The sequence below is a fragment of the Ictidomys tridecemlineatus genome, chromosome 12 (assembly GCF_052094955.1).
Source record: "Ictidomys tridecemlineatus isolate mIctTri1 chromosome 12, mIctTri1.hap1, whole genome shotgun sequence".
Classification (NCBI taxonomy): Eukaryota; Metazoa; Chordata; class Mammalia; order Rodentia; family Sciuridae; genus Ictidomys; species Ictidomys tridecemlineatus.
This window is the reverse complement of record NC_135488.1, coordinates 82688026-82700545: the sequence shown is the minus strand read 5'-3', so window position 1 is coordinate 82700545 and position 12520 is coordinate 82688026. Positions and strand designations below refer to the sequence as shown.

At 34.6% G+C, this 12520-nt stretch overlaps 1 protein-coding gene across 1 annotated transcript in view; it reads left to right on the top strand.

Moving 5' to 3' along the window:
• Positions 1 to 269: 269 nt before the first annotated feature.
• Gtf2a1l (general transcription factor IIA subunit 1 like) overlaps positions 270 to 12520 on the top strand; it is a 61363-nt gene continuing 49112 nt past the window's right edge. Inside the window, exons 1-4 of the mRNA XM_078027906.1 lie at positions 270 to 288; positions 933 to 1360; positions 3470 to 3571; positions 3781 to 3904. Of these exons, the coding sequence (XP_077884032.1) occupies positions 270 to 288; positions 933 to 1360; positions 3470 to 3571; positions 3781 to 3904 (673 nt within the window). The remainder of the gene's footprint in view (positions 289 to 932; positions 1361 to 3469; positions 3572 to 3780; positions 3905 to 12520) is intronic.

Genomic DNA, 12520 nt, shown 5'->3' with positions numbered 1-12520 from the left:
AATACAGAGTGGTAGAGGATACTCTACTGTGCTTATATTTACAGATAAATAAATAAACAGCCAATTTTTAAACCTAATAGGATTTTTAATCATCAAATAACCATCTGGTTAAGTCAAGGCTTATCTTCAGGCTAGAAAGACTGTTTAAAAGGTTGAGTGGTGGCAATCGATGACTTCTTCCTTTTTCTAGCCCTCCAGGTTGTCTGTGCTTACATTTACATTTAACTAGGTAAGCTATACCCCTTATGATATGCTCAATCTTTCGGAAGATGGAGAAAATGATTGCAGGTCAAAAGATAGTGACCTCTGCTTAAGAAAAAGGAGACTGGATGCCACTGGGTACCTGACTTCAAACAGTGGTTCTCCACGTTGGTTGCATTTTAGAATCAGATACTCTGGGGCGAGGCGTAGGCACCAGCCTTTTTTTTTTTTTTTTTTTACAGCTCCTCACATGATTTTAATGTATACCAAAGTTGAGACTCTGAAGACAGTGGGTCTCATTTGAATGTCCATTAAAACCACCCAGAAAGCACGTTAAAATTACAGAATGCTGGGCCCCTCCCTCCAGTTTCTGTTTGAGTGGGTGTGGATGGACTTCGATCATTTGCATTTTAAATAGGTTCCCAGGTGATGTTGCTGCTGCCCATTCTCTTGATGGCTCTCGCTATATTTTAAAATAACAATATGGAGTTCAGCTGGGTTTAGGGGTAGGAATGAAAATTGGTAAAAGCAGTTATCACTAAACTCCCTTCTTATCTCTTGCCACACCCTTCCTTTAAAGCTCAAGTGGAACTGGGATCTACCACTGCATTGTCCCTATTTTCTTGGTCTTTATTTCACAGAGGAAATAAAGGCCCTTTGGAGTCTTGGGAACAGAGACTGATGGTAAGGCCCGACCTAACCATTCATTCATGTTAGCTGTTCTTGCTCAGGCAAGCCAACCTCTCCTCTGAAGAGACAGCGCTTGCAATCAACCCTGCTCCACTCACGGAGCTTAGCTTCTTCCCTGCCCCGCCCTCGGCGTTTTCCGAGGTTGCGTGGCAACGTTCTCCCCTCGCCAGTCGCCAGTTCAAAACCAGCCCGCGCGCCCCTGGGCGGTACATCCCGTGCTGCGCAGGCGCGAAGGGCCCGCTGGAGCCGCTGTCATGGCCTGCGTCAACCCAGTGGTAAGGAGGGCCGCAGGCTCTGCGCATGGGAGCGGCCTAGGACACCGGGTTCACAGCAGTTGAACCCTGCACACCCTTTAGTCATCAGTGATAAGCCATACACTTTCATAAACCCTGTCCCTCGCTTCTGTGTTGAGGAAGCTGACGAGGGCCAGTGGTTTGGCCGGAAGTCGGGCCTGGCCCAACCGGAAGAAGTGATGTCCTCCTCCTCCAAGTTGAGGTTGTCTAGGTTAGGGTTGGAACGTGTTTAGAGGTCGAACTCACCCTCTGCCTTGCGGATTTTCTGTATGTTTAAAAATTCCTAAGCTCACTTGTAGTCTAATTTTTAATTTTGCTACGGGCATTGTCAATTCAAGCTGTTATTTACTAACACGAAATAACAGGTAATGCGATATGGCTTGTCACCCCATCGTCTTCCTTTTCCCATTCTCTAGCCCCTTTCGCTAGACATTGCCTTTGTGTCCTCGAAGAGTACCTGAACCTCACAGAATTCACAGGCTGACTGGCACTTGTGAGACTCTCCATCAATCTTAAAAACCTAAATTAAAGAAAAAAAGAAAAAGAATTCATCTTTATTATCAATAGACTTCACATTTCCTGAAAGACAATGTGTTCATCCAGATGGGGGTATTTTTTTTTTCTTTTTTGGAGGGGACAAATATGATTCCAAGTAAAGTAGAATTAAATGTTCCATTTTTAGAGGCATGCTATTTTAGTGTCTATCCATTTTATGATACTGTTTTAAGAAATGTAGAACACTTATACTTGAAAACAAGTTTACAGGGTGAAATGATTTCCCTGAGTGTGAACTCCAAGGAGAGGGTGGTGTGCATGTTTTCCTTCAGAGGTGTTAAGATGGACTTCTGGATTATATATAGTTTTAATAAAGATAGTAGATAGGGAAAGCAGTATGAAGTCTAAATGTAGTCTTAGAAGAGAAACTACGTTCAATACCTATTTTGCTTTTGAAAAATTGTGTCTAATGGCTTCTTTTTGACTGCTGCTGTTATACTCTGAGGGCAGATCTTAAAGATGTTTTTAGCCCTAGGAATTTTTTCCTCTAGCTCTAAGTGTGATCACACTAGCTGGGATTAACACTGAAGCACCCGTTTAGAATGCCTTTATCAGGGTAAACTGTTTTAGAAGAAGCAACCAATCTAAGGGCACTTAGCCTTAATGGATATGCTTGTGAATAACATATTATTTAAATGTTACTGATTGGCCTATTCATAGGCTTACCCTGGATCTTTAGAAGGATTATTTTAGAATTTAGCTTCTCTTGGAGTTTACAGGAGTATTTACAGTATTTCATGGGAAGTATGAAAAAGTAATCCTAGAATGCCACAGTATTCATTTTGGCCTGATTAAGCAATTTGAGACAAGAGCAACTCAATTAAATTCCTGTTTTGCCTTTTCTTGTCAGTGGAACTTCCACTGGATCAGTATTGTCAGCACTTAGAATTGCCATTTTGGATTGGAGACCTCGGTGGAACACACTTTACATAGCTTTGAAGGACTAAGTTTATTGCACATGTTCATTGTTGTGTTGATGTAAATGATGTTTAATCTGGGTATGAATCTGCTTAATTTCATTTCATGGCATGTTTTTACTAGGAAACACTTTAGGATGTTATTTTGTCTCTACAATATGCACATTGTAGAAGGGTGAGGTTGTTAGTGCCCTTTGTAGTTTTTGTTTAGGAAATTCATTTTGGTGCAGTTGTTTATTAACTTGATAAGGGTTCAGAATATGTGTGTGTGCACACACATGTGTGCATACACACTTTTTTTTTGGTTTGTGGGATTTGAAAGTAGGACAGGTTTTGATTTCCCCAGTGTTAAGACATGAAGTTTATTTACATTTATGAAAATAATATAGTGAACTCTAATAGTTCACTAATAGTGGCTACTTTGAGAAAAAGTTAAATTGAAAACAGTTTAATTTCCAGTTGCCTTAAATTAATTTCCATTTTATAAGGAATGGGGAGGTTAAATACTGCCACAGAAGTCAAGTAACATAACCATAATCATCTCTTTATAAGATTACCTCAATTGTATTCTTGTAGTGCAGCCTTGTAGATGGGGGTGGGATACAAGGGGGCTACAGCTAGAACTAAAGCTTTGAAGCTAGCACAATTTACAAAAAGCTAAGTATATACTGGGAATGGCATGTACTTAGTAAAAATCCTTCCAGTGCTTCTTTTTTTTTTAAACTATAAGATTAGAAAGTATATACTACATGTTTTTAGAGGCAAGTAATTCAAACTTGAGAATTTAAAACTTTAATAATTGCTTTTATGTAGCCTAAACTCTACAGATCTGTAATTGAAGATGTAATTGAAGGAGTGCGGGATCTATTTGTTGAAGAAGGTATAGAGGAACAAGTTTTAAAGGACTTGAAACAGGTTTGTGGACAATACAAGTTTCTGTTCTTGTAGTTTTCAACTTAAAAAAACTGATAATTGTAGTTATAACCCATCAATTATAGTTTAGTACTTAACCATTGTACCATCAGCCGAAAATTTCATTTTAAAATTTTAAAAATAGAAGTAAATATCCGATTTTTAAAAAGCATATATATACATATGTGTGTGTGTGTATTTTTTTTTTCCAGCTCTGGGAAACCAAAGTTTTGCAGTCTAAAGCAACAGAAGACTTCTTCAGAAATAGCGTCCATTCACCTTTGTTCACCCTTCAGTTGCCACACAGCTTGCATCAAACATTGCAATCATCAACAGGTTGGATAAAGTTTTTAAATTAGTATTTTCTACATCTTGAGAATGAATTCTCTTTTGATAATGTTTTTTAATTAGGATAATGTTCTTAAAGTATAGATGACTTAAACCTCAACATCATTTCCATTAAGTGAACATAGTATAAATCATCACTTCATGTTATTATTGAAAGAAAACTCTGGTTACTCAAACTAGTTTTTTAGAAGAATATTTACTTTTTTAGTTGTAGGTGGATATACAATATCTTTATTTCATTTTTTTTTAATGTGGTGCTGATATCAAACCCAGTGCCTCAAGTGTGCTAGGCGAGCACCCTACCATTGAGCCACAACCCCAGCCCTCAAACTAGTTTTTAAAAAAATAATAAATTCATAAAGGTGACAAAACCTTGTTTTAGAGAAGCAAGTTATATAGTTCTTGAGCTTGGAGCATACTCGGGTTGTTTCAGAGAATTTGATTGGGTCCAGTAGAAGTAATCTAGCCATTATTGATGAAGTAGCAGAGGGAAAGTGGGAAAAGTGTTTGCATGCTTTACATTCTCTTTGTTCCTTTTACTTTCTGTGTCTGTTGTTAGTAATCAATTATTGTATTGGAAGCAAAATGGAGAGTGAAAAAAATATGGAGATTATTCAGGCTACTTCACTATTTTGATTATGTAAAATAATGGCCAGAAATTGACCATGTGCATTTTATGTTTATTCTCGAATTTATTGAATCTAGACCTTTGCTTTTAAGGGAAATATTTGTTTATACTATATATGCCAATTGGAGTTGCGAAAGACTAAGTAATAAACGGTAAAACTGATATTATCCTATCTGTCTTTTCAGTTCTGATTCTTATAATCTTTATCTTACTCATGGGATCTATATACACATGTAAATAGATTTTATTTGGTTTAGCTGAAATTCAATAGAGTAGTATCTGCAAGAAGTGAGAGTAGAATTCAGATTAGATTGTCAATAATAAGTAGATTGTTCTTGCATGCTTTTGAAAATTCACATGAAAATTACATAGGCCAAGGTGAAGAGAAAATAGGATGCTAGAACTCTTCTCTTATAAAATGGGAGACTTTAAGTGTGGCAACAATTATAACTTATAAAAATGAAAAAGTGATAATCGAGTTACCAAACACAAGTTTTGTCTAATACTGTGCTTACAAAATATAATTTTCTTCTTTAAGTATTAGTCATAATAGATTTTTTCTCTTCTTTTTTATTGTACATAATGGTGGGATTTGTTGTTACATATTACATGTACACAATATAACAATATAATTTGGCCAGTTTCCCTCCCCAGGACGTCTCCCAGTCATGACAGTTGTAATTGTTGAACCACTGAAATGTTTTCATCAATCATTGGGTTTTTGACTGTGGTTTCATTTTTACCTTTATGGTGTCAGAACATTTCCTTTAGCTGTTTAACATTCTTTTTTTTAATCTCTATTTTTTTAAATTAAAGAACTCTGGAGGTTCTTTTTGCTTGGGGTTGATGTGAGGGTGTGGTGGATAGGCAGGCTGAAAATACTTCACTGTCTTTTTTCAAAAGCATAGTGAACCACTTAGGGGTTCTTTGTCATTCAAAATTGCAATACTTCATTTTACCGCAAGATGGTAATATTACCAGTGATTTAAATCACAAAATAGTCTGGCAGCTAATATATCTAGCTAGTTTTCACTCTGTACCTATTCTTATTCTGTGTCTTAGGAGTCAGAATAATAGAAATAATTACATTTAAAATAAGACAGTTTTCCTCCTTATTCTCCTCTACATGATTTATAATGAAGAGGTTTAAGAGGAATTACTGTATCCTTTAAAAGTGCATTATAGACCTTGTTCCTATCTGTCTTCATTTCTTGGTACCCTACAATAGGATTCTTGAAATAAATAGCCTCATAAAATTTAAGTACTTCTTAATTGTATCTTCTCATGGTATGCTTTTAAAAGCCTGATTAAAATAACTTAAACTTCTACAATCTTTTCATTTCTTTTGATACTAGGTTCAAATTAAATCTACAATTGAATAAGTCATCTGCTTTTTTTTCTGTTCCACTTTAAAACTTGTTTGCTATACCATATTTTTGACTGCATTATTTATTTGTTTAGTAATTTCCTGTATCTTTAGTTTTCAACATTATTTATAAAGGACTCCTTTATATTCTTAAAAATTGAGGACCCTAAGGAACATTTTAAAATGTGGATTGTAAATATGTATTAAAAGATTGGAATTAAAACTAAGAAACAAAAAATGGTTTATTTATTTAAAAATTCAATTATTTGTTTATATATATGAAAAATAACTTTTTACAATAAAAATTTTTAGTAAGGTGGCATTGTTTTACTTTTCTGCAAATTTTGTTAATGTCTGCTTTCATATAAGACAACTGAGTTCTCATGTCTTTTTAAATTTAAATATGTGTATATTTAAGGTGAACACCATGTTTTGAGATACGTGTGAATATATATAGTGAAAAGGTTATATAATTCTGTAAATTAATATATCTATCATCTTAGTAGTTTTCCATTTCTAAAAATTGTGGCGAGTGTATCTAAAGTCTACTCTTTTCATAGCAAAAATCCTGAGCATGGTACAATATTAAGTAAACCCTCATAATGTTGTACGTCTGATCTTTAGACTTATTGATCTTGTGTTTCTGTTGCTTTGTGTTCTTGGACCTACATTTTCCCATTCCATGCTCCCCTGCCCTTGATAACCACTGTTTTATTCTCTACCATTTTGTATTTGACTTTTGACTTTTTTTTTTTTTAAGATTCTGCATATGAGTGAGATCATGTAGTACCTTTTTCTTTGTGTCTCCTTTATTCCACATAGCATAAAGTCTTCCATTTTCATCTTTATTGTGTGACAGAGGGCAGAATCTCCTTTTTGAAAGCTGAACAATAATCCATTGTGTATATAAATTACATTTTCTTGATTCATTTGTCCATCATTGGACATGTTGGTTATTACTTCATCTTGGCTGTTATGAATAATGCTGCAATGAACTTGGAAGTGCAGATACTTATGAGGTAGTGATTTAATATCTTTTGGGTATATATTCATAAGAAGGGTTTGTTGGGTTATATGGTAGTTCTATTATTAATTTCTTTAGGAACCTCTGTACTGCTTTCTGCAGTGGCTGTACCATTCTGTATTGTCATCAACAATCACAAAGATTCCCTTTTCTCTGAATCTTTACCAATACTTGTAATCTCTCATCTTTTTGATAATAGCCATCCTTACAGGTGTAGGTAATGTCTCATAGTTTTGATGGGCATTTCTATGATGTTTAGTGATGCTGAGCACCTTTTCATATACTTGTTGATCATTTTTATTTTCTCTTTAGAAAAATATCTATCTAGGTTCTTTTGCTCATTTTTTAATTGGGTTATTTTCTGCTGACTCTTTAATTGCCTAAACTCTTTAATATATTTTGGATATTAGCACTTTATCAGATGTATGGTTTGTGTGTATATTCTCCCAATCTGCCTTTATATTTTGATTCTTTCTTGTTGTGCAGAAGCTTTTTAGTTTGATGTAGTTCCATTTATTTTTGTTTTGTAGCCTTAACTTTTGTTGTGGTATTAAAAAAAATCATTGCCAAGTTTAGTGTCAGGGAGTTTTTTTATTTTTTATTTTTTTAATTTTTTTTTTAGTATTCTCTTCTGGAAGTTTTATGGTTCAGGTGTAATTTTAGGCCATTTATTAATTTTGAGTTGAGTTTTTAATATATGGTATAAGCTGTCCAATTTTATTATACTGCATGTGAAAATCCAGTTTTCCCAGTACCATTTATTAAAGAGACTGTTTTTTCCCTATTGTGTCCTCTTATTGCCCTTGTTAAAAATTAGTTAACCATATATATTTGGATTGATTTCTAGTTTCTAAGTATTTTTGTATTAGTACTCTACTGTTTTGATTACTAATAGCTTTGTAATGTTATTTTGTTTGTTTGTTTTTGAGATAGGGATCTCACTGTGTTGTCCAGGCTGGCTGTGAACTCCTGAACTCAAGCAATCCTTCTGCCTCAGCCTCCTGAGTAACTGGGACTATAGGCATATGTGGCTGTGCCTGGCTTTATACTTTTAAATCAGGCAGTATGATGTCTCCAACTTTTTCTGTATATGAATTGCTTTGGTTATTTGAGTTTTTTTGTAGTTCCTTATGAATTTTAGCATTTTTCTATTTCTGTGAATAATGTCATGAAATTTTGATAACGATTGAAACTGAATCTGTAATTGCTTTGGGAAGCATTATACATTCTAACAATATTTTAACAATATTCATTCCTTCAGTCCATGAATAGGGAGTATCTTTTCATTTGTTTCTTCTTCATTTTATTTCATCATTGTCTTTTAGTTTTCAGAATAGAGGTACATATCTTTTACCTTCTTGATTAAATTTCTTCCTGTTTTAATTTTTAGATGCTATCATAAATGGGATAATTTTCTTGATTTCTTTATTAGATTGATTGATATTTTATATAGATATGTAACTGATTTTTCTATGTTGCTTTTATATCCTGCAAATTTATTGAACTTATTAGTTCTAACTGTGTGTGTGTGTGTGTAATTTTTGGGTTCTCTCTATACAGGACCATGCCCTTTGCAAATAAAGATAACTTTACTTCTTTGTTTCTGATTAGTATGCCTTGTATTTATTTTTCTTGTCTGATTGCTCTGGGTAGAACTTCTGTGTTGAAGAGAGGTGGTGAGAGTAGGTACTCTTTCTTTATGCTTGATCTTGAAGGGAAAGCTTTCATTTTTTCCCTGTTGATTTTTTAAAAATATATTTTTAGTTGTAGGTGGACATAATACTTTTATTTTATTTGTTTTTATGTGGTGCTGAGGTTCAAACTCAGTGCCTTACATGTGCTAGGCGAGTGCTTTATACTGAGCCCCAGCCCCAGTGCCTCCTCATTGATTTTGATGTTAACTGTGGGGTTCTCTCTTCTTTCTTTTCCTGGGGATCAAACCCAGGGCCTCACATATGCTAGGCAAGTACTCAACCACTGAACTATATTCTCAGCCCTGGTTTTCAATTTAGAATGTCTTTTCTGCTTCTGGTGTCAAGCTAATGTTGGCTTAGTAAATTGTGTTTGCCTTTAGTTCTCTTTTTTGAAAGAGTTTAAGGATTGGTATTAATTTTTTTTGAATGTTTGGTAGAATTCAATCCCAGAATCCATCTAGTCCTGGGCTTTGTTTTGTTGGGACGTTTTTAACTTACTTTTTTTAAAAAAAGACTTTTGACTGACATGTAATAATTGTATATATTTATGGAGTATAGTGTGATATTTAGCACATGTATACATGGTACATACTAATCAAATTAGGGCAATAGCATTGAATTTCCTTGTCTCTTTATGTTTGGAGCTTTTGAGCTTCTCCTAGATTATCATAAAATATATAATAGATCATTGTGAATTATAGTCATCTCACTATAGTGGAACACTAGAATTGTTCTATCTAATTGTATTTTGGTATCCATTATCTCATACCCTCTCTTTTTCTACCTGCTGTCTCAGCCTAAAGATATCAGTATTCTACATTCAGATCAACTTTTTTTTTTTTCCCTCCCAATGCTAGAGATTGAACCCAGGCCTGTTTTACCACTGAGTTTTATCCCCCTCCCCCCTCTTTTTTTTTAAACTATTTATTTTTGAGATGGGTTCTTGCTAAGTTGCCCAGGCTGGCCTTAAACTTACATCCTCCTGCCTTGGCTGGGATTACAAGCTTGCACCACCATGCCTGGCTCAGACTAGTGTTTTTAGCTTCCACATATGAGAAAGAACATGTAGTGTTTGTTCTTCTATGTTTGGATTATTTCCCTTAACATCATGTCCTGTTGGAGGTTTTAGATTACTACTTTTATCTTTTCAATATCTATTTCTACAATCAAACTGTTATATTGTGTTGTGATTGTTAAAACACATGAAGAAAATTTAGCTTTTCACAGATATGTAATTGGAAAAGGGCTTTTTTTTTGGTAGCATTTTCAAATAATTTGATACTACAGTAAAGTTTAGGTGGAATCTGAACCTAAATCAAGGAATTTTTTAGAATGTTACATTAGAGTTTATGTTGGTGTACATATCTTGCACTTTAAATGCCTCTTCACTCCTGTAATTTTGTGATGTATGTTGATTATTTAGAAAATATTGTTTCACTGCATTATACAGTTAAAACATTGTTCATTATATAAGGTTAAAAAAATGGCTGGGCACAGTGGTGCACGCCTGTAATCCCAGCAGCTCTGGAGTTTGAGGCAGGAGGATCATGAGTTCAAAGCCAGCCTCAGTAACAGCAAGGTGCTAAGCAACTCATTGAGACCCTGTCTCTGAATAAAATACAAAATAAGGCTGGGGATGTGGCTCTCGGTGATTGAGTGCTCCTCAGTTCAATCCCTTGTACAAAAAAAATTATACTCATTATTATCACTCCACATCTCATCTACTGTGATAGATATAATAGGTGATACATTCTAAGTTTTGTTCGAAAGCTTGAATTTTATCATTGGAAAATACCATTAGTTTGTTTTTAAAAAATTTTAAAATTTATTCTAATTTATTATATATTACAGCAGAATGTACTACAATTCATATTACCCATCTAGAGCACAATTTTTCATCTCTCTGGCCATACACAAAGTAGAGTTACACCATTTATGTTTTCACAGCCACATCAATGTTTATAGCAGCACAGTTCACAATAACTAAATTGTGGAAGCAACCTAGATGCCCTTTAGTAGATGAATGGATACAGAAAATGTGGTATATATACACAATGAAATATTATTCAGCATTAAAAATTAAAAGATAATTAAAAGATAATAAAATCATGGCATTTGCAGGTAAATGGATGGAGTTGGAGAATATAATGCTAAATGAAGTTAGCCAGTCTCAAAAAACCAAGTGCCAAATGTTTTCTCTGATACAAGGATATTGAGCATTGGAGGAATAGATGAACACTCGATAGGGCAAAGGGGTGGGAGGGAAAAAGAGGGGGAATGGGGTAGGAAAGACAGTGGAATGGAGTGGATATTATTACCCAAAGTACATGTATAAAGACATTAGTTTGTTTTTTTTGAAGCAAATGCTTAGTTCATTTTTGAGAGTTTGCTAAATACCCAGATGCAATAAAACAGTTTCTGTCATTCTTTCCATTTAAAATGATGTTCCTTCAAAAAAGAGGCTAGGTCAACTCTCCACTTAAATAAGAGCATAAATGCTTTTGCTTGTACATCTTTACACTTCCATACGCTGCTGAAATCTTTGTTTTCTTTTCATCTTACCATAGAATATTAAAAGGAAGCATACTTTCTGGGTAAAATTCACTATAATTAATAATCCTTAGGTCATCACAGGACTTTCTTAAGTGGAACAGTTTTGGTGTTGGTGCTGCTGATTTTTGTCTGATCTTCTCCTTCCTTTTACTCTTTCCCTCTGCCCTCCCTTCTGAGTGACACTGGAGAGCACAATGACTTTATAAGGCATGGTGCTGCTGCCTTACTTCATGCTGAGGTCCCTGCAGTTTTACCCGTCACTGCTTTTGTGTCTTTAATACAAATGTCAACAAAACAGAACAGACTGTAGTTAATGAAAAATGAAAAAGGCATATGTTGTCTTATTATAAACAGTTTTGAACACTCTGAAAGGGAACTTGGGACCCCCAGGGGTTTGCACATTATACTCTGAGATCTGCAGCTCTGTACTTATAGAGTGTGTGTGTTTGTGTATACACATATATAATTTATAATCCATTTTTGAGAGAGAAATGGCAATCTACTAATAATTATCTCAGAATAACAGGTGTAAACTGGGACTATCCTGGGCAAACTGGAATGTGCAGTCATCCTATCCATTTTTTTTAGGGGACTTTAAATTGGCTTCTGCTGTTCGGTTTTCATATCACAGTGTTTTTTTTTTTTTTCAATGAAAACATCAGTCTTTGTGGGAGTAAGAGAAGGGAAGAACAGGAACACAAGTTTCTGGGGGATTTGAGCACTAAAACACTTAAACAATAGGTATAAGTAATATTTCAAATTGTTCTCAAACTTAGGTCTGGTGGAGATTTCAGCAATGTGATTGATTTGTTCTTTAGGTGATATGAGGGGTGGAATGTTCAGTTTAGTCATCAGAATTCCATGTGCTTATGATTAGTCTCAAGAACTGATCAGTCTGCAGTTTTTGAATAATGTGACTTGCATATTAAGATTTGAAATGATTCAAACAGAAGTAAGGCCAGGTGAGGTGATGCATGCCTGTAATTCCAGTGGCTCAGGAGGATTGCAAGTTCAAAGCAAGCCTCAGCAGCTTAGTGGGGTTTAAGGACTTAGTGAGAATCTGTCTTAAAATAAAACAAAATAAAAGGGGAGAGGGATGTGGCTCAGTGGTGAAGTGCCCCTGGGTTCAATCCCTGGTACCAAAATAAACAAACAAACAAACAAATTAAAAAATTCACCAAAAAAACCCCCCAAAACAATAGAAGTAAGAATTGTGAAACTACTAGAATTTTTGATGGTGGGAAAAAGTACACTTATAGATGTGAATGTCACTCATGTCTGGGAAATTTGTTCTATGCCAAATTATCACATTTCAGAATTTTAAAATTATGTTTATGGA